Genomic DNA, 21,372 nt, shown 5'->3' on the forward strand with positions numbered 1-21,372 from the left:
GCTTTGAACTTTTTAACTCGCGCTGCCACAAGTTTCAAATAAAACTGACTGATAAGTGTGAAGTAGTCAGACTCGAACGTCAAGGAACGTGATGGGGAAGCAGACTTAGGTTTCCAGAGGTGAGCAATTTATTTACAGTGAACTCCATCTTACGTGAAACTTAACAAAACTTCCCCCCAAAGTAACTAAATTAACAAAACTCAAAGTACATGGATGCAGCAACACAGCTCACCTCTCCTCCCTCAGTCTGGCAGAGACTGGCTGTGTATAGGCCCATCAATTTCCCTTCAGTTAGTGCAGCCAGTGCCACTCACTAGAGCTGACCGACCTAAAACTCTACACAGATGACTAAGAATGACAAAAACCTCCTCTCACTTCTGATTAGCACATTTACACAGCTAAACGGCTCTATTTATAAAAACAAAAGATTCAACAAATCCATTCGGACCTGGAAACAAACAAAAGGAAGCATTTCTATGGTAGAAGAAACCCCTCCTCTTGGTTCAACCTGCTGATGTCATATCTGACATCATCAGCACTTTAAAATGAGGAAATGCTAGGCGGGCCTTTCCCCACACCTGACCTGCATGAAGACTGAAAGAAAGAACAAAGTATGAACAAATGACTTAATCTGCAACATAATAAAATATAAAGAAACGTGTAACTGAGTATTTACCTTAATTTGCCAGCAACAGAACGCTTGCACAAACAAGCCCAGGTTAGTCGGACAGCAGTGTTACTTTGATACAATAATGTGCATAACGTGCAAGAAAAGTCAACACATCTGGGACCCGTGGAGAGCATTACAATTGCTCATCTACTTTGTCACAATGAGCATGATGCCAACTCAAATTAACAACAGCACGAAGGCCTTTCATCAGTCCGCTTAAACCTGAAGAAATCGAACCCATTCATCCAGAGTTGAGTTATAAAAATATAAATATATAAAATGCTAATCTAGTAAGTAAACGTGGTGTATTGTTAAAATGAATATAGTCATTATTAGACACATTCATTTTCAAATTATGGGTAATAAATTTATTCATATTTTTTTAGATTAAGTCATTCATTCATCCTCAACTTCAGGCCTCAAAGATGATTCAGACACGGTGTCCATAAACAAGCTTGGAAACTGTTGCTATTGTGAATCCACAGAGAACGATGCTACACTCTCATATTAGGAGAATTGTAATTTTGCGACGGCTCTTTAACGGCTGACAAACAGCACTGATAAACCAAACGTCTAACTAACAGTCGGCAGCACTGTACAACAGTACAACGTTTACACGAGCAGCAATCTGAGCTCCGGGATTTGATTAGAAATGCTTCTTTGGTTCCCGTCACTTTAACCGGCCCCCGGCGACTCAAGCGTTCGTGTACGGGTTTTATTGTATACATTAATCTCATGCATGTGATGGCTGCGCTCCAGTGGCGTGGATTAATATGTTGTTCAATAATTGATAAAGGTGCTGCTGTCAAATGGAGCGGGAATTTGTTTTCTTAATGTTGCGAGGACGGGGACGAATGGTCATCATGGATGCAAACAGTTTGAAATTCTCACACTCACAAATCACGCCCGAGCGTGTTTTTAATTTAAATAGCTGTGATGGGTAAATGCTTGAGCAGATCCCTTAATCTGCTAATAAATCAGGCCCCGGGGAAGACGGGCTGCAGGAGGAGCCGGCTCAGCACAGGAGATGGATAAAACCACAAACCCACATGGGTTGTGGATTTTCTCAGGGATTTATGTTGTGCATCAATGTGGTGACTGCAACACATCACAGCTATGTCAAGGGTTGACAATTTGTTCAAACACAGTAAGAGAGAAATGAGACACTGGCAGACCGACTCAGAGTTTCAAAGACGTGCGCACGGGTGAGAGTCTCTGAGCAGACTAACACACCGAGCACCGTTTACTCGCTTTATTTATAAGGCAAAATGGGTTACATAATACTTCCTCTTTCAACTGAAGAGGGGAGAGCTCAGGCATTGTCTTAGCTATCTAACTTCTGCACACAAACTGAAAAACAACGACACAGCAGTATTCATGCTTATCTGACATCGCAGACACTGAAGTAAAGAATGCATGTATATGTCCTGTCTTTGTCAAACATCTCACACACTTAAGCAAGGAATACATTGTGTTCTTTTCAACAGTAAGCTTTACCGTGTGAAAATATATAAACACTTGATTATAAGGCATACTTGTTTCTACTTGATTATACTTTAATGATTTAACTAAAATAAAAATTCTCTTAACATTCCCTCCTGATGTTAATATATTTCACATGTTTTACTCAATGCATAGTCACTTGTTAGTCACATTTTCAACTTGCACGTCATTCAGTGAAATAATTAAACAACAAGCTTGTCAAGATTGTCATAGAGATTTTCTTCTCTCTCTCCCACACTCAGCATACCATACTGACGATAGGGATCCTCCATAACTGACTGAGCCAAGACATGGTTTCCTAACATACGCTTGAACATGTTTGTCATTATGCTTCTCAGACATGGGATAATACAAGCAATGAAAAGGCAAAATAGTAACATCACACTGAAAAGGGCCAACAGGCCTTTAATCAGTAGAGATTTCCAAGAGCCGCTCAGCAGCCAGTCCCACCAACCTTGAGTATCGGTAACGTAGTCCTGCTGCTGAGCGTCTCTCAGTTGTTTCAAAACATTCAAAGCATTTGTCATGTTTAATGAATGGATGTTATCAGGTATGTAGGTACAACATGTAGTGTTAAACAATACGCAGAGACCACCTTTCTCTGCGAGAATGATGTCTAAAGCCACTCGGTGCTGCATGACAGTGATGCGAATTGCATCAATTTCTTCATTCTGTCCTTGATTAATGCGGGTTGAAGCATTTAAAAATAATCCAAAACGATAGTCCAGGGTTTCTATCCGTAGTGCGTGTTTCCCTACTCCTATCCATGGAAACAAAGCGTGTATTACCTTCTGGCTCTTGGTCCAGAGTTTGAAGTCATCTGGTACATCAGAACCAAGATATGGATCATGGGGCTTGAGGCCTGTGCTACGTTTAGCTCTGGTGTTGCTGTTCACTGACATCTTAAAGGTGTGGTCAGATACCAGAACAGGGGCACAGAGTCCGGTGCTGTTTGGTGGCAGCATGAAATAGACTTTCAGGCCACACGCCCAAGCTGCGCCCTGTACCCAGTATGTACCTGTCGATGAGCCGATGCCATCCCAATCTGGTGCCGCCAGGATCATGGAGCAGTTTCGGTTTTGTCCTAATTTCTTCAGACCCTGGGGCGTACCTGTTTGTCCGGTTGCTCCTGTGAAGTTAAAGCACACTGGGTGTTGTATGTCAGGTGGCAAAACAACTGAGAATGATTTCAGTTTTCTATGGCTGACGTTTATATGCACCCAGTAGGCTTCATTGCAGGTGTAGTTTATATTTGGGTACTGGTGGGTGCAGTTTGTTATGTTGTAGATTAAAGACTTTACACTCTGTGGGACTATATATTGTGTAGTGTTGTGGCATGTGTTGCTGTTTTGGTCCTTTATGGATCCACCTATCACCATCACAGGTTTTCCTGGTGTTGAGCAGGTCCCGGTAATGGCTTTGTCATATATGCAGAGTGCTTCAGCCTTGGTTGGGGGTTTTCCATACACTGTGGCATGGAGTGCTGTCGTGGGCATATGTGAGCAGACATAGCAGTTTGCGGCATTGTCTTCTCTGTGCACTCTGTCATGGACATACCGGTACCATGCATTGTTCAGCCACGGGTGGTTGTGTTCTTTGTCTATCTCCTTCAGGTGCGAGTTGTCGTGGGTCCACCTCTTAGGTCGGAGAATAATTGGTACTGTCTTGTGGGTTCCACTGGGCATCAACCAAAAGAGTGTCGTCATCAGGAGGATAGCCATTAGACAGAATATGTAGCACATGAGTAGTTTTCGTTTGATGTCACAAGCGCCCAAGCACAACAGCTTTGGGGCTGGAACTGGTGCTAGCATTGATTCTGAAGCTGGTTCTTCTTCTGGATTTATCAGGTTGTTTTCCTCAGTCATCTTGTTGAGATTTTATTCAGGCGTCCCTGGTGTTATTATTGGTTCTGCTCTTCGGTGGGATAGGTCAGTCTGATCTTCAGGGCGACCAGGCACACCCGAGCTCCCACGTGAGTAGCACTGCCGAGGAAGCACAGGGCGGGAAACCCGTTCAGCCCTGTCCTCCAGCAGGGGTTCACGTAAGAGTCAGGGGAACCGGCGTCTTATTGTGGTGCAAACACTTTCTTCACGTGGGATTGATGAATCCACGAAACTCGTTCGGCTATCTTACACGCTGTGGGTGTGGTAAGTAGCACCTGGAAGGGACCTTCCCACTTTGGAGCACTCCAGTTTTTCCGCTGGAGGACTTTAATCAGAATCCAATCACCGGGGTTCAACCTGCAAGAAACTGAAGAAAAGTCACTCGGCAGTTGATTGCTTAATCTCACTTCTTTATTCTCAAATAGTTTTGTCATCCATTCTGCCATTGTTGTTTCTGCAATAGATTTATTAATTGGCTCACTCATTATGGGGAGTGGAAAATGTCTGCCATGTACGATTTCAAATGGCGTTAGACCACCTGTTCCTTGAGTTATTCTCATCCATAATTTAACCAAGCTTAGACATTCAGGCCAAGGTTTTTTAGTCTCTTCCATACATTTCCTCAACCTTTGTTTAATTGTGCCGTTAGTTCTCTCGACTAATCCTGCACTTTGTGGATGATAAGAACAGTGATGTTTTATGCTGAAGCCTAAAGCTTCAGAAACTTTACTTATTACTTCATTTACAAAATGTGTGCCATTGTCTGATCTTATCAGAGATGGAATACCGTACGTTGGAATAAAATGATTACATAGACATTTTGCTACTGATATTGCATCTGCTTTTTTCACTGGGTATATTTCTGGCCACTTGGAAAATACATCAATTATCACAAGTGCATATTTGGAGGATTGTGATTCATTTAATTCTATGAAATCCATGTGGACAGTGTGAAATGGATGCGGTGGTATAGGGAAATGCCCTCGCTTTGGACGTAGATTTCCCTGTGCGTTGTGTCTTTGGCAAATCATACATGTTCTGATAAACTCTTGTGCTGAACTTTCAAAATTTTTTGTATAGAATTGTTTATTAAGAATATTAATCATCCCTCCTGATGACACATGAGTTTTCCCATGTGTCACTAAAGCAGCAGTTCTATGCAAAGATTTTGGAAGCACTGGTTTGCCATTACACATCATAAGGTTGTCTTTTAATTCTGCTCCATCTTTCACCCAAGATTTTTGTTCACTCAGCGATGCTGTTTTCTGTGCATCTGCTAGTATTTCTAAAGGTATTAGATCTATGGTTTCTGTTGTTAAAACATCAATTTGTTTTTCTGCAGCTGCTTTTGCTGCTTTGTCAGCAAAGTTATTTCCTCTCGTAATTTCTGTGTCATCCTTTTGATGAGCTGCACATTTGCATAGTGCTAATTCTTTTGGCAACGTTATTACTTCTAATAGCTTTTTTAGAAGGTTTGCATGTTGAACTGTGTTGCCTGAGGAAGTTGTCATTCCTCTGTTATGCCATATTTTAGCGAAATGATGAACTGCTGAATAGACATATTGACTGTCTGTATAAACATTAACACTTTGACCCTTATATAAAGTACATGCTCTGATGACTGCGGTTAGTTCTGCGCTTTGAGCAGAGTTTGAGGAGCTGAGAGCTTTTGCTTCTATCACTTTATCAACAGTTGTGACCGCATAACCCACACAATTTCTACCGTGAATGTCTTTTGACGCTGAGCCGTCCACAAAAACATTACTGAAACTGCTCTGGGGGGAGCTGTATATATCAGTGCGAGGTTTTGTATCTTCCTCTAATTTTTGAATGCAACAGTGTTGTTCTCCGTCCAGAGAAGTCGGCAAAAGTGTACTTGGGTTTAGCTGGCCACACTTCTCTATTTTTATGTGTGATTGTGTAAGTAGAATCCCCACATAAGAAAGTTGTCTTGCATGCGTGAGGAAAGAGAGGTTCGCTTGGAGCAAAATAGAGGTCACTGCATGTGGGACTTTGATGATCAATTTATGTCCTAGAACAATGTCTGCACATTTTTTAACTGCCTCTGCTGCTGCTGCGCATGCCTGAACACAGGTAGGTAATCCAGCAGCTACAGAGTCAAGTTTGCATGAGTAGAAAGCTAATGGACGTTGTTTTTCTCCAAAAGCTTGAGTTAAGACTGCTTTCATATACCCTCCTGCACCATCAACATGGAGAACGAAAGGTTTTCCATAGTCTGGTAATGCTAAGACGGTACATGTCTGCAGTGCTATTTTCAAATCAACGAAAGCTTTTTCTGCTTCTGGAATCCATTGTACTTTGTCTTTTAATGCTAGATCTTTACCATAAATGAGGTTCTGTAGTGGTTGAGCTAGTAATGCGTATTCTGGAATCCAGCATCTACAGAAATTGCACAGTCCTAAAAAACTCATCATTTGTTGTTTAGTTACTGGTTTTGGGGCATTTTGGACTGCTATCTTTCTGCTCTCTAACAGCTGCCTGCCTTGTCCTGTCAATTTGTGGCCAAGGTATGTTATTTCCTGGCTCCACAATTGCAGTTTATGCTGTGACACTTTATGGCCTTGCTCTGCGAGATGTTGCAAAACTGTTAATGTGTTTTCTTTGCACTCATCTTTTGTATGGCCTGTGATCAATATATCATCTACATACAACAAGAACTGCCCTGGGGCAGGGAGCGTACAAGATGACATTGATTTTCTCAAAGCCTCTGCATACAGAGTTGGGCTATTCTGGAATCCCTGAGGCAACCTTGTATAAGTATACTTTTGATTGTCAAAGGTGAATCCGAATAACTTCTGTGAGTCAGGGTGCAGAGGTACGGAGAAGAAGGCATTGGACAAGTCTATTACAGAGAACCACCGTTCTTTTGGTGTTACTTGATTTAGAATTGTGTGTGGATTTGCAACCACTGGAGGTATTTGCTCTGTTACCTCATTTATTGCTCTTAGATCATGAACTAAGCGATATTTTCCTGTATTAGCCTTTTTTACTGGAAAAATTGGTGTATTACACGTGGCTTCATTAGTTTTCACGAGAATACCTGCTTTTTGCATCTCTGCTATGACTGGTCTGATACCTTCTTTTGCCTCTGCACTCAAGGGATATTGTGGTTTTACAGGCCTATATGAGGTTGTAGTTTTCACCACTACTGGATCTGCTCCTTTTATTAGGCCTACATCCGTGGGTCCTTGAGACCATAATGTTTGTGGCAGCTTCTCTAGTTCTGGATGTGCTTCAATTGTTAATACTTGTCATTCATCTTGCTCTGTTGTGGCTAAATGTGTGGCTGGTGTGGCTGTCACCGGCCAACACAGCGTTAGCCTCATGCACCCAGTTCTACGGCCTTTTTGCCAGTCCTCACACTCTATTTTGTCATATCTGTCCATTTCTACATTTCTCAGCACTGTGCCTAACTCAGACCAAGGCGTTTGGTCGTTGCGTGCAACAGATACATGAGGGTTGCATATCTTATTTAAGCGCTGCACTGCATCTGTCTGTAACACTGAGCATACTGCATTACCACTCTGTGTCACATACAGGTGTTGTAGGACTAGTTTTTGCGGTCCTAGTCTGTGCACTTGTTGATCATAAATTTTGTCTGGACCTGGGACATATTTATACCACAAGGTGTTGTGATATTTTGCTGGGTCCTGTCTATGTGAGTGCTCAGGTAAGTACATATTAGCTTTGGCCTCTAATGGTTCAAGTTTTGGTAAATCTAAGGCCCAGTAATAATTTGGCTCACCTAAACCTTCACAAACAAAAATATCTTCAGTTTGGCTCTGACTTTCAGAGAGTAGGAGTCTGGCTTTCATGCCACTTTCTTCAGGAAAAACTCCTATTTTTAATTTTGTTAAAGCATCTCTTCCTAACAAATTTAGTGGACAAGATGGATCATAGATGCACTGATTTTTGCAGGCACGGCCACTATCTCTATGTGACATAAAAAGGGGGTCGGTTAGATGCTGTTTTGTCACATGTCCTGAGGCTGATTTCACGATTAAGGTATCTTTTGAAGAGGTTAAATTTGGAACTTCTACTGTTAGGACAGTTTTACAAGCACCTGTGTCGCAAAGGAATTTTATTGGGACCCCGTTAACGTGCACTATAACGGTGGGCTTTGCTTCTGAGCCTAGCAGCAGTTGTTCAATGTTGTAAACTTCCCCTTCACTTGTTTCACTTCCCTTTTCTTGTGCTAGTCATTCATCACGGCGTCTGCGCCTGTCATCTCCACCTTCCTGTTCTTGGCTTACATTTCTACAGTTTCGAGCAAAGTGCCCGATTTTACCACAGTTATAACATCTCATATCTCTTCTATCTCTTCTTTGTCCTGCTTTTTGCTTTCCCCTACTTTGCTTAAAACCTGCCGTGTGTTGCTGTCCTGAGAAGGCTATAAAGCCTGTCTCTGGATCAATCATGAAAACTCCTTCTGTTTTTTCTTTTGGCTCTTTTCCTCAAATAATTCTTTTTGTAAAGCAGCCTTTAAAGCAGTTATTGATTCTTGATTGCATTTGCCTTGCCAGGCTGGGCAATAAATTTTATGTGGATTTCTCCACCTATTTGCACTGACTCTTCCTGCATTTGGACAGTTTTTTTCCAACCATCCTTCATCTGCTGTTAATTTTACTTTAGTTTTAGAGTTACCCATTTTGAACTAATTACGTCAGAACTGTGACACCTTCTTTGGCATGAAAAAGTGAGAATGGGTTTTCGATAACAGCCTTCTACTCTCCCACTAATTGAGAGAGCGGTTATCAATTTTACGTGATGAAGCACAACCCTTTTTTCCACCTTTACCAATACGTGAGTGTACACAGGAAAACAGTTTGAGAAGTGGTTCGACCGCGTATTGGGTCGTAAAAACAACTCACTCCTCACAAACAAAGCGCGTTTCTATGATTTTTATTGAGATTTTCCGTAGGCCTATTTATTTGTGTAACACCTTCACCTTCAGCCACTCTTCTTGAGTGACCGGAAACCTGTTCCGTTGCAGCCACTCCCAGAGCGACCGGAACTTTTAATAGCGATTTTTCTAGAATTTCGCTCTTGCCTGTCGTCTTCTTAGTCCCGCATGGACACTGAGATCTGTCGGCGTACCTAGGTGTACACACTACTTAAAGGAAAATCTCAATATCAACGTATTTTAGCGCTTGGTGGAATGCGTGTCATATTCACCTCTACTGTGGCGCTGCGTTTTAAGATCCGGTGCTCATCGGGTCCTGGAGCCGTGAAGGCCGAACGCTGACCGGAGATCGAATTCACGTTCCCGGGTTTTTCGTTTTACTGATCAGATTTCTTCCAGCGCAGGCGTCACGACGTCAGGATCCGATGGAGACCGTCTGTGGAAAACTAGACGTTAAAATAACAGTCAGTTCTCCGGCTACGAAGGACCAATTAAATGTCAAGGGTTGACAATTTGTTCAAACACAGTAAGAGAGAAATGAGACACTGGCAGACCGACTCAGAGTTTCAAAGACGTGCGCACGGGTGAGAGTCTCTGAGCAGACTAACACACCGAGCACCGTTTACTCGCTTTATTTATAAGGCAAAATGGGTTACATAATACTTCCTCTTTCAACTGAAGAGGGGAGAGCTCAGGCATTGTCTTAGCTATCTAACTTCTGCACACAAACTGAAAAACAACGACACAGCAGTATTCATGCTTATCTGACATCGCAGACACTGAAGTAAAGAATGCATGTATATGTCCTGTCTTTGTCAAACATCTCACACACTTAAGCAAGGAATACATTGTGTTCTTTTCAACAGTAAGCTTTACCGTGTGAAAATATATAAACACTTGATTATAAGGCATACTTGTTTCTACTTGATTATACTTTAATGATTTAACTAAAATAAAAATTCTCTTAACAGCTAAATACTCTTTAGTTTATAACCCAATTATTTCAATAATGCTTCTTTCGATTTGAGGTGAACATGAACCAGAGGATCTGTAGGGACTCGGATGGGAAGTACATTTAATGTAATGTTACATGATTGGAGGTTCTTTACTAACAAAACTGTGGGAGATCTTTTAGTTTTGGTCCAGTAAATTACACAGATTTCTGTTATCGTGTGTTTTACTTTACTATTTTATAGCAAAAATTGCGACGGCTGAAATAAGGTTTGTCATCTCAGGTTGTGTTACATTTCTAGGCAGCAATCAAACTGAAAGCGACTGACCACGAGAGGTCGCTTTTCTCGAATTGTTTCTATCTGCAGAAACATTCTGGCTAATCCGAGGCGTGTTTTCAACACATTACTGATTAGTTCAACACACAACTAATCATTCCCTTTATATGTCTATGCGTCTTCTTACTTTGCCTTGGAGTTAGGGCTGCTCAATTAATCGAATTTTAATCACGATTACGATCTGGGCTTTCAACGATCATTAAAAATGACTGAGCCGATTATTAGCCCCTCCCTCATTTATCCGCGACACCTTAAAGGCCGGTCCGTGAAAATATTGTCCGTGGCGCAAAAAAGGTTGAGACCGCTGATTAAGAGGACCCGAGGGAAGCTCAGAAAGCTAAGCAGAAGTTATTTAGAGAGGAGAGTGACTGCCGTTGGTTGAAAAGAGAGGTTTAAAAAAAAAAAAAAAAAAAAAAAAAAAACTTCAGTGGTGTTGCACACTATTTTAGATTATTTTTTAAAGTCATTATTCAATAAATTGTTATCCCTTTAAAGCCGGTCAGAGCAGCACGCTCTGTTTTGTGTAACTATTTTTAAATCCCTGTAGAACCTGAACCGTGTAAGCTAGCGCAATAATCTGTTTTGCATATGAAACTTACATCTTATGCCATCAGCTTGTCCTCGGTCACGGTTTCCTTCCACATAAATTGCATAAAAAGCGCTTGCAGGAACAAAAACATAATATTCCAGAAACACGCTTTGCCGATCCGATCAGCTGTTCGTAACACTTCGCACATTGAAACAGACTCACCGCTAACTATCACATGTCCGCCATTTCCTGCCCGAAACCGGAAGTGATGTCATTTTCGCGGAAAATGTAGGTTTTTTTTTTACTTGTAGGCCTTAAAAGCCTATACTGGTCATGTTTGACTTTTCTGAATAGTTTCTGGGATGCTTAGAACTCGAATTGCACTGCTGGAAATAGTTTATTTTTCTTTGCAAATTTGCATCATAGGATTGTTTTTTCGTTTTTTCCTGCAGTATATAAAAATTGGTGTATCTCCAAAATAAAACTATGAAGACACTCAAAATAAATTTCCTTTTGTTGTAAACTATTTTTTGCAACTTTTTTGTATTAACCTCTTAAATTTCTCCAAGTAGAAATATATGTTAAAAAACAAAAACAATTTTCAATTTTTTTGTAGTTTATTGCACTTTTTTGCAATTAATGTAGTTACTATGGACTTAATGCATACATATTATTAAAATATGGGCTATAACAGTTGTATAGCAACTTGAAATGCTCCCACAAATGGCACTACAACATGTAACAAAAAAAATATATGCTCTGGCGGACTTGGTTCTATAGTAGGTCTTAAAGGGTTAAATAAATATCGTCAAATAATCGAGATCTCAATTTCAGTGAAAATAATCGTGATTATCATTTTTGCCATAATCGAGCAGCCCTACTTGGAGTCACAACAAAAATGGAAAGCAGGCCGATGTTCGCACACATTGCAGAGGACGGGGTTCAGACGCACCCTAAACCATTGGTTGTGTGTCTTCACTCAAAGTGTTCGGCTAAAAGTCCCTCACACTTTCAGCTTCTACATTTGGCTAAGTGGCACGATGTCACATGCACGTGGTAGTGGTCACACAAACATTTCTGCGACAGTTGTGATAAAGACTTGCAGCTGCAACACAATTTATTAACCTTCACTTCATCACTTCAAGATAATGATCTTATCTTTTGGAGGGAAGCAGCAGAAAACAATGAATTCTTCTAGGAGACGGTTCTTTAAGAACCCCACGTTCCAGACACGTGGCCAAAGACTTCTTACTAATTTATGGCTGTGGGTTGTTTTGGCTTTGTTCCTTATATGTAGTGAGCTGTCAGGACAGGTTAGTATATTAATTACAACAAAAAGTGGTCATGTTGAAGGTTTCTCTAAAATATTATTATAAAAAGAAAATTGGGCTAAAAATGTGTTTATGGTGATCAAACTGCATCTCAGTAGCCCTAAAAACTGGCTTTTGTTACAATGTGGGAAACTCCATTATCAATCAGACATTAACTGTCCAGGTTCTCAGTCACCATCAGTGACAACTCTAACTGCACAAAAAGCCAGTTTTTCAGTTCAATTCAATCCAGTTTTATTGATATGAACAGTCACCTCGAGCAGAATGATTACTCTCTTTGTGTTGGGAGAACAATTGAAAACATTTACATCTTCTAATAGGGTTAAAACTGCTGATAACATCACAGGGTTAAAATGCTAATGTATAACTGTAATACTAATGTACAGCAGTCCCTCGTTTGTCGCGGGAGTTACGTTCGAAAAATAACCCATGATAAGTGAAATCCACGAAGTAGCCAACTTTATGTTTTTTACAATTGTTATAGATGTTTTAAGGCTGTAAAACCCGTCACTACACACTTTATACACTTTTCTCAGACAGGCGTGAACATTTTCTCTCTTGTTTACTCACAAAGTTCAAACCTTCGTAGAAAAAGAAGTCCAGTGTTATAGAATGAAACCAAAGGCTCCCGCAGGTGACGACGTTTCGTCGACATTGTTGTTTGTTGGGGAGAAAACTTACAAACACACAGTGCAGCACTTCAGAGTCGCACTGCTAGGATCGAAGATTTATGTAAATTTGACAAACTGAACACATTCTGTACTGTACAGGAGACACGGCACAAGATTGATTGACGGTGGTCTACAGCCAATCAGGACGCAGAACACAACGCGCTGTAAACATAAATAAATAGAAAATAGAAAGTATGCAAAATTGCACAAAAAACCCGCAAAACAGCGAAGCCGCGAAAGGTGAACCGCGATTTAGCGAGGGACCACTGTAGACATGACTGCAGCAGTAACTGCTCCTTGTTTTACTGGTATTGCAGGTTTCAGAGGTTTCCCGTCACATGTATTTGGCCTCTGTCTTCTTTTGCAGATACCTGGTGCTAGAGCATGTGTCTGGTGGGGAGCTTTTTGATTACCTGGTGAAGAAAGGCCGGTTAACACCGAAAGAGGCTCGAAAGTTCTTCAGACAAATCATCTCCGCTTTGGACTTCTGCCACAGCCACTCCATATGGTTTGTCACTCAGAGACAAATATTGGGTTTTATCAGAGGGTTGGGTTTTAGCTAGGAGTGCTGGGGAGAAATGGACTTTCCATGTAACTCTGTTCTACAGGGCAAACATCAGGGTGCAGTAAAACAGATAATTTATCACAGCAATTTGTAATAATACATTTTCAAAATTACACCAGTGTGTGGGTGAGTCTCAGGTAGCTCCGCCCACACACATCAAACGGACCAGGCTCTGCTCTGAGCCATTATAAGTGCGACCATACACAATGAACTGATCTCGTTGCCTTTCCTCAAACGATGGGGACCAGGTCTGCAGCTACTCTCAGGAAGTTGCTGCCTTGAAAGCAACTTTGGTGTGTTAATACGGCAAAAATAGGACAGGCATCAGTCTGCTATCAGTGTGACTGAATGAGGTCAAAGGGCAAGTAAATGTAATCTGTTTGTATTAATACGCCAGTTAACTGTGATAAATCTGCAAAAATTGCAAGTCTGTGTCGGTTTCTTCAAATCTTTTGTCATCCTCACCCCACACAATTAAACAAAATGAAGTGCTCAGTGTCCAGCTGAGTCTCGTATTGCAAAGACATGTTGCAGATTTGAGGTCAGGCTGACTGCAGCGTGAGGGCAAAAATCTCTTTACCAAATGCAGTATCGTAAAACTGAGGCAGTCATAATGATAGTTAACAGAGTTCATTGCCCCGGCCTGCTTCTTCACCTTTGAGAGAATTTGCATTTAGTTTAATGTGCACTTAACGAACTAATAAAACGATCAAAGCATTCTTACTGTAGTTTATATTCTAGGGATTGTTTATGACTTTTCTATCGTTTCTACAAACACTGGAGTGTTTGCTCCATTCGGATGTGTGAAGAACGGGTTTCCTCCTGCAGCCTCTTTCCTCATCAGCTGCAGCCGGCGCTGACTTTAGAGGCTGCAGCTCCTCTCGATCTCTTTTCATCTCTGAGACCACCTTTAGTTCCTCCACACATGACTGCAACACAAGAGCAATTGCACATCAAACATGTTCTGCCTTTGAGCCTCAGCGTTAGACATCAAGTGTTCGACTTTTAAGAAGCACATTTATTCTCCGCTGTGTGTTTTCTGTAAGAAAGACGCACAAAACTCGAGCTCTGTATGTCTGCGTTTTATGTCCCTCGCTGGTTTTAAGTAAAACTGTGGACTCGTATTTGACTCTTTCAGTCGCTGATGAGTTGCAATCACCTTGTCTTGATTACAGAAAACATTAAAGGCCGTTTCCCTGAGGAGGTCGGGACATGACTGCGAAAGCTGGCACAGCTCTGATGACCTTCTGTATTCACTACTTTGAGTCGAGCCTCTCGGGACAATTTAAAACTGCTAAACTGATCAGTGTGGAACAGATTCTTACAGTGCATGATCCTGGTGTACTGTAGAGGCACCAGTGTTCACACTGGGAACATCACAAAATGGGAAAATGAATGTTACATTTTTAAAAGATGGACGTCCCATCACGTGTTATTCTCTGCCGCCCTGGTTTAAAAGCATCAAGCTGATCTGGCTGTCACCATCACCCCTGTCCTAAAGCATAGCATGCTTCATCCTCCCACGTGACTTTAATCAGAACCATAATTTACAAAATCAATTTGTAGACTCGACTCTCTATAAGTAACGTGTTCACTGAGGTCACAGAGCAACTGAAGAGTCATTTTCCAATAGTACTTTGTAATGTCACCATTCCTGAAGGATCCTGTGGACCTCAGCGTGCAGACAATAAGACCTTGAATAAAGGTTAGAAACCAGTCTACGCTCCAGGTTCAATTATGTGTTTACTTGTTCTTTACTTGCCCTCAGACTGTTTAGCACCACCAGGGTTGCAGCTGAAAATATAAGGCCCATGTGCATGTAGAGTCATGGCTCCAGCTGGGCTCAGATTGTCTCTTATTATTTCCTCCTGTGATGTTTGTCCTGTTGAACAGAGTCATATAACCAATTCAAGTCCCTTGAAAAGCCACCACCAAGAAAATGTATCACGAGTAGACTCATGTAAGGATCTGTCTTTGCTGTTCTCTGGCAGCCACAGAGATTTGAAGCCCGAGAACTTGTTGTTAGATGAGAAGAACAACATCAGGATAGCAGACTTTGGCATGGCGTCTCTGCAGGTCGGGGAAAGTCTGCTGGAGACCAGCTGCGGGTTAGTATTCAAGTTATTGACTTGCAAATTATACCAAGTGCATGTCTGACACATTATGCTTTGAGTTCTTTATAGCGAGCACCAAACATGAACATGCTGAACAGAACAATAGATGTTATTACTGTTCTAAATGTAATCCATGGTTATTATTTGCACATCTTGATTTGCATGACTTTAAATCCCTTTAACTCGCCAGTCTTTCCATTTACCTCTCAGCTGAAAACCTGCTTTAGCTCTTTGTTTCTGACTCTCTCGAGAGACATAATGGTTCACAGTGTCATTTTTCCAGCATCTTGTTAGAACCAGTTGCTATAAATCAAAAGCGTAATGAAAAATGATTGTTCCAGCAGTAGAAACCTTTCCTAGTATTTTGTTGTGTAGTCTTTGTGGGCTCTACAGGATATGTGCTGGTCAGCTGTAGGCCAAGCAGCATTTCCCAGAGTCAGCCATGTGGAACGGCTAAAGCTTGGCTGCTCTGGCTCAGAAATGCTGCACAAAGCAGGAGGGAGACAAATCTCTGCAGTCCAAGTGCTCCAGTATACAAACATGTGGACAGTTTGACCCTGTGCTGTACATGTTGTGTGCTGGCTGTGTGTCCGAATCGCCAATAAAACAAAATATGATGTGGAAATCTGACATGTGATGTACCGATACATGCCGAGTCTTTCTTTGGGGCGTACCTCATAGTCTGATAGGATGGATACTGGAAATCTTCCATATAACTGAACCAGTATAGGGCGTCCTTTACTTCTGGACCTAGTTTAGACTTCTGCACATGGATTTTTTATCTGCATATTTTCAGTAATTTATGGCTGTTTGCTGGGCATTCAGTGCAGCTGGCAGTACGCGTGCATCGATTGGATTCAGTGGGGCTTTCGAGTCGTTAATAGTCTTCAAGCTCACGCTGACACTGTGTCCGTGTTGGGGTCTGTCAGATTAGTCTTTCGCTGAGCGATCCTTTAAATATCTCTCGTAAGTCAAAAGATTCTTTCACTTCATGTGACGTTAATGGAATTCATTAAATGAGCAAGCTGCCTCCAGCAGGAAGGATGAAAATTAGCTCGGGTGTAATTAGATTGCAGTTAGTGTATTTTGACATGACTGTGTTTGAGTAGTTCAGATCGACTGGGTTTACATACATTATCATAATTAAGTATGTCGCGAGTGAAGATGGAGTGTGTGTTTACTCTGCGAGTTTAGATGGGATGCTGCTGGAAGACATGCTCTGTGCTTCGTTTATTCCATGATGAATCCGCACAGGGAAGCTCCAGAGTACAGTTAGTTCTGCTGCAATTGTGCAATTATTAGATTATTTAGAATGCAGACATGAGAGGAAATACTAGAGAAAAATGACCATGTTTCAAAAAGCAGAAAGTGCAATATTTAAACAGGAAGGCAAAGAGCACAGAGCCCATATTTTGGCACCGTGCATTGTCAGTACTTAACGCTCCCTTTGACTCTATCACAGCTCGTGGCGCTCTTTCTGCAGCACTTCAGATTCTTTCACTTTCTGGCATATTTTCGCTCATTGCTTCTGCAAGTGTCTGCTACGACCTTGAGATTCTTTATCCATCTTCCTGCACTGCTCTTTGAACACTCAGATTTTCACTGATGGGGGTTGTGAACTGTGAGAAACATGGCAAAACTTTTGTGCCTCTTCAGGTCGTCTGTTGTGGATTATGAAGGATTATTGTTCTATTATAGAGGATTTTCTCTTTGAAATTGTCTTGCAAAGTCTGACAACCATCACAGCAGAGATGGTTGAATTCATTCTTCCATTGACCATCGTTCAACAGTCTGCAGAAAAGACTCCTGCAGTCCAACGAGTGGTTTGGATATCTTACAAGCTGTTATTAGAAACTGAGGAAATTGCACTGGCGGCATAGCGATGCAGTGATGAGCAATGTAGCATCACAGCAAGACGATTCCTGGCTCAAACCTCTGGTCGGGGCGTTTGTGAAGAGGTTGCATGTTGTTGGTTTCCCCTTACAGTTCAAGGCCTTTCGCCCAGTGTCACCTGGGACATGGATGGATGGATCCACTGGGATGGATCGAAGCTGACTACTTCTTTGTGGGCATCAGTTATGCTAGTTTTCAGAGTGCTATTAAGCTGTTTAGGGCCTTGGTTTCAGAGTCACAGTATCAGAGGCTTAAAGACATACCTGCACTTGACAGATATGCTCTTAAAGGTCTGGCACTATGATAAACGACATAAAAGAAAGCCCATGTCGCTTTTCTAAAGACATTTTTTTGTCTGTCTTACTACAACCTTTTTATGAGTTTGTATAACTTTTGTTTAAAATTATTATTATTTTTTGCCGTGTGCTGGATGCTGCCGTGCGTTATCCAATAAGCCGAGCCACCACAGCACAAGATTCTGTTTTGAGGCTGTTCGATGTTATGTAATACTCTTTAAGCATAAAGAAATCTGTCATGCAATAAAGACTGATGTCATTATTTTAATGCATGTGAGGTAAAGACTTGCGTGTTTCAAGGAACTGCTATCCAGAGCATCAGCTGATACTTCCCCAGTGTATTTATTGTGCTTCATGTTGTATCCTGAATGGCCGCCTCTTCTTACAGATCTCCACACTACGCCTGCCCAGAGGTTATCAGGGTAAGTGCTCGCTCTCTTCTTGTCTGTCTCTTTCTTTCATTCAATAATAGGAGCTCTGAATCAGAGTGGCTCTTACATCACTGCTCCATCCTCTCTGCATTCACCAGGCTTCCTCGTTCCCTCTCATTTGTGCGTCTCTATTGCCATATTTCTTTTTATTCCTACTTCCAGCTGCCCATACCTGTACATCTTCATAAAGTCAAGACTTTTTCAGTTTGATCCCTTTTTCTGTGATAGGGTCTTAGTTTTGATTATCATGGGGCACTTCTATCAACAGTATGCCCCGAGTGAGTGCTCTGTACTCTCTGAGGGAAAGGGTTGTAATCTGCATGGTTTATTTTTTTATTAAATATTTCTCCCAAGTCGAAAACACAAAGTTGCTGTTTAAAAATGACTGTTTCAAATGTAAGAAATAGACATTGTTTTTAGTGGACAGCAGCCCAGCTGTGTTTCTATGCTGTCAACATTCAAAATAGTTAAGCATTGAACACATGACTGTAAAATCAAACTGCGACAAAGGGCGGTACTTTGGTTCTTTTCAAGGTTTAACCCCCAAAACATCATTAATTATGAGCATTTGTGATTTAGTGTTGTTGTTTACTAATAATTCTTCATTAACAATTCTACAGTGGCTTGCAAAAGTGTTCGGCCCCCTTGAACTTTCCCACATTTTGTCACATTACAGCCACAAACATGAATCAACTTTATTGGAATTCCAGGTGAAAGACCAACACAAAGTGGTGCACACGTGAGAAGTGGAATGAAAATCATACATGATTCCAAACATTTTTTACAAATAAATAACTGCAAAGTGGGGTGTGCGTAATTATTCAGCCCCTGAGTCAATACTTTGTAGAACCACCTTTTGCTGCAGTTCCAGCTACCAGTCTTTAAGGGTTTGTCTCTACCAGCTTTGCACATCTACAGACTGAATCTTTGCCCATTCTTCTTTGCAAAACAGCTCCAGCTCAGTCAGATTAGATGCACAGTGTTTGTGAACAGCAGTTTTCAGATCTTGCCACAGATTCTCGATTGGATTTAGATCTGGACTTTGACTGGGCCAGTCTAACACATGGATATGTTTTGTTTTAAACCATCCCATTGTTTCCTGGCTTTATGTTCAGGGTCGTTGTCCTGCTGGAAGGTGAACCTCCGCCCCAGTCTCAAGTCTTTTGCAGACTCCAAGAGGTTTTCTTCCAAGATTGCCCTGTATTTGGCTCCATCCATCTTCCCATCAACTCTGACCAGCTTCCCTGTCCCTGCTGAAGAGAAGCCCCCCCAGAGCATGATGCTGCCACCACCATATTTGACAGTGGGGATGGTGTGTTCAGAGTGATGTGCAGTGTTAGTTTTCTGCCACACATAGCGTTTTGCATTTTGGTCTCATCTGACCAGAGCACCTTCCACATGTTTGCTGTGTCCCCCACATGGCTTGTGGCAAACTGCAAACTGGACTTCTTATGGTTTTCTGTTAACAATGGCTTTCTTCTTGCCGCTCTTCCATAAAGGCCAACGTTGTGCAGTCGTGCACTGCACAACGTTGGCCTAATAGTTGTCCTATGGACAGATTCCCCCCACCTGAGCTGTAGATCTCTGCAGCTCGTCCAGAGTCACCATGGGCCTCTTGGCTGCATTTCTGATCAGCGCTCTCCTTGTTCGGCCTGTGAGTTTAGGTGGACGGCCTTGTCTTGGTAGGTTTACAGTTGTGCCATACTCCTTCCATTTCTGAATGATGGCTTGAACAGTGCTCCGTGGATGTTCAAGGCTTGGGAAATCTTTTTGTAGCCTAAGCCTGCTTTAAATTTCTCAGTAACTTCATCCCTGACCTGTCTGGTGTGTTCTTTGGACTTCATGGTGTTGTTGCTCCCAATATTCTCTTAGACAACCTCTGAGGCCATCACAGAGCAGCTGTATCTGTACTGACATTAGATTACACACAGGTGCACTCTATTTAGTCATTAGCACTCATCAGGCAACGTCTATGTGCAACTGACTGCACTCAGACCAAAGGGGCTGAATAATTACGCACACCCCACTTTGCAGTTATTTATTTGTAAAAATTGTTTGGAATCATGAATGATTTTGGTTCTACTTCTCACGTGTGCACCACTTTGTGTTGGTCTTTCACGTGGAATTCCAATAAAATTGATTCATGTTTGTGGCTGTAATGTGACAAAATGTGGAAAAGTTCAAGGGGGCCGAATACTTTTGCAAGCCACTGTATTTCTATAAATCTGGGACTACAAATGATTTTAGATGCTAATTTTATACATTTTTGAGAAATGAGGGCTGTGATTTTTGGTCAGTTAATGTGTTAAGGCCCAGAGCAGCCAGGGTGATGTTTGGGAAACATTTTAGGATGAAGCTCATCTCTGTGTGTGTCTGCATGTGTGCACCAGGGGGAGAAGTATGATGGGAGGAAAGCCGATGCGTGGAGCTGTGGAGTCATCCTGTTTGCACTTTTAGTGGTAAGTGACTTCTCCTACTGCACTGCAATGGCAGAAAATGGCCTGGACATTGTGCTTTTACAGTCATTTTGACACGCGTTTGGCATCTTCATGCAACAGCAGTGAAATTCATAACATTTCCAGACACAACCAAAATATTGAAGAGCTGCAAACATTGCAGAAAAAAGAAGCAAAAAGACAAAACACTGAGATTAAAAACAGCTACAATTGTGTGATAAATGACCATAAAGTATTACTAAGAGATGCGAAATGCCCACAAAGAAACCAAATAGTTTAAATATAATATGTAATGACAAACTGAACAAAAATACAAAAAGGTGCTAAACAAAATCAAAAACTCATGAAGAGGGATGCGAACAACTGTAAAAAGAGGGGCATCGTATCCACGAGGAAGCACAACAGAATCATAACATTAAAATAGTTACATTTTCTAAATCTGGCAACTCCTGATCTGATACAACATGACAAGGGAAAAAAACCAAAGGGGCGGAGTTAATTCAGCTTTTTCCTTGGCAAAGTATTTATACTGTATGCAGCCGGGATAAAGTAAAAAAGATCGTGAATTACTTCTGGACAAAGTAAATCACCTGATGGGAGCACTCTGCATCCTTTGGTACACCTGGAGTCTGTGGTTTCCACCAGCCAGGATTAAATTAAAGATGGGCTGCTGGAAACACAATGTGTACTGATAAAATATTAAAACCACATTATAAATAAAATGGGTACAGACAGGATGTTCTCCTTTCCTTTGTAACGGGCCTCTTTGTTCTAAATTGTGAATCGACAAATGACCGACTGCAGAAGAATGTTTCCA

General features: G+C 41.5%; 1 protein-coding gene and 1 long non-coding RNA gene across 10 annotated transcripts in view; one reads left to right on the forward strand and one right to left on the reverse strand.

Annotated features, from left to right (window-relative positions):
* Positions 1 to 21,372, forward strand: part of LOC308397951 (serine/threonine-protein kinase BRSK2-like) — a 158,572-nt gene that overhangs the window by 99,523 nt on the left and 37,677 nt on the right. For all 9 annotated transcript variants that reach the window (XR_013971871.1, XM_080884241.1, XM_080884242.1 and 6 more), the window contains exons 4-7: positions 13,168 to 13,308; positions 15,357 to 15,473; positions 18,057 to 18,090; positions 20,490 to 20,558. Coding sequence is in view for 8 of the 9 variants with exons in the window: in XM_080884241.1 (XP_080740367.1) it covers positions 13,168 to 13,308; positions 15,357 to 15,473; positions 18,057 to 18,090; positions 20,490 to 20,558 (361 nt within the window). In the remaining variant the exon portion in view is untranslated. The remainder of the gene's footprint in view (positions 1 to 13,167; positions 13,309 to 15,356; positions 15,474 to 18,056; positions 18,091 to 20,489; positions 20,559 to 21,372) is intronic.
* On the reverse strand, positions 1,850 to 9,246 carry LOC308398980. Its single transcript, XR_013972053.1, has 2 exons — positions 6,685 to 9,246; positions 1,850 to 5,329 (listed from the first exon to the last, which is right to left on the reverse strand). It is a non-coding gene; the product is annotated as an uncharacterized lncRNA (long non-coding RNA).

This window comes from Rhamphochromis sp. 'chilingali' (assembly GCF_963969265.1).
Source record: "Rhamphochromis sp. 'chilingali' genome assembly, chromosome: 6".
Taxonomy (NCBI): Eukaryota; Metazoa; Chordata; class Actinopteri; order Cichliformes; family Cichlidae; genus Rhamphochromis; species Rhamphochromis sp. 'chilingali'.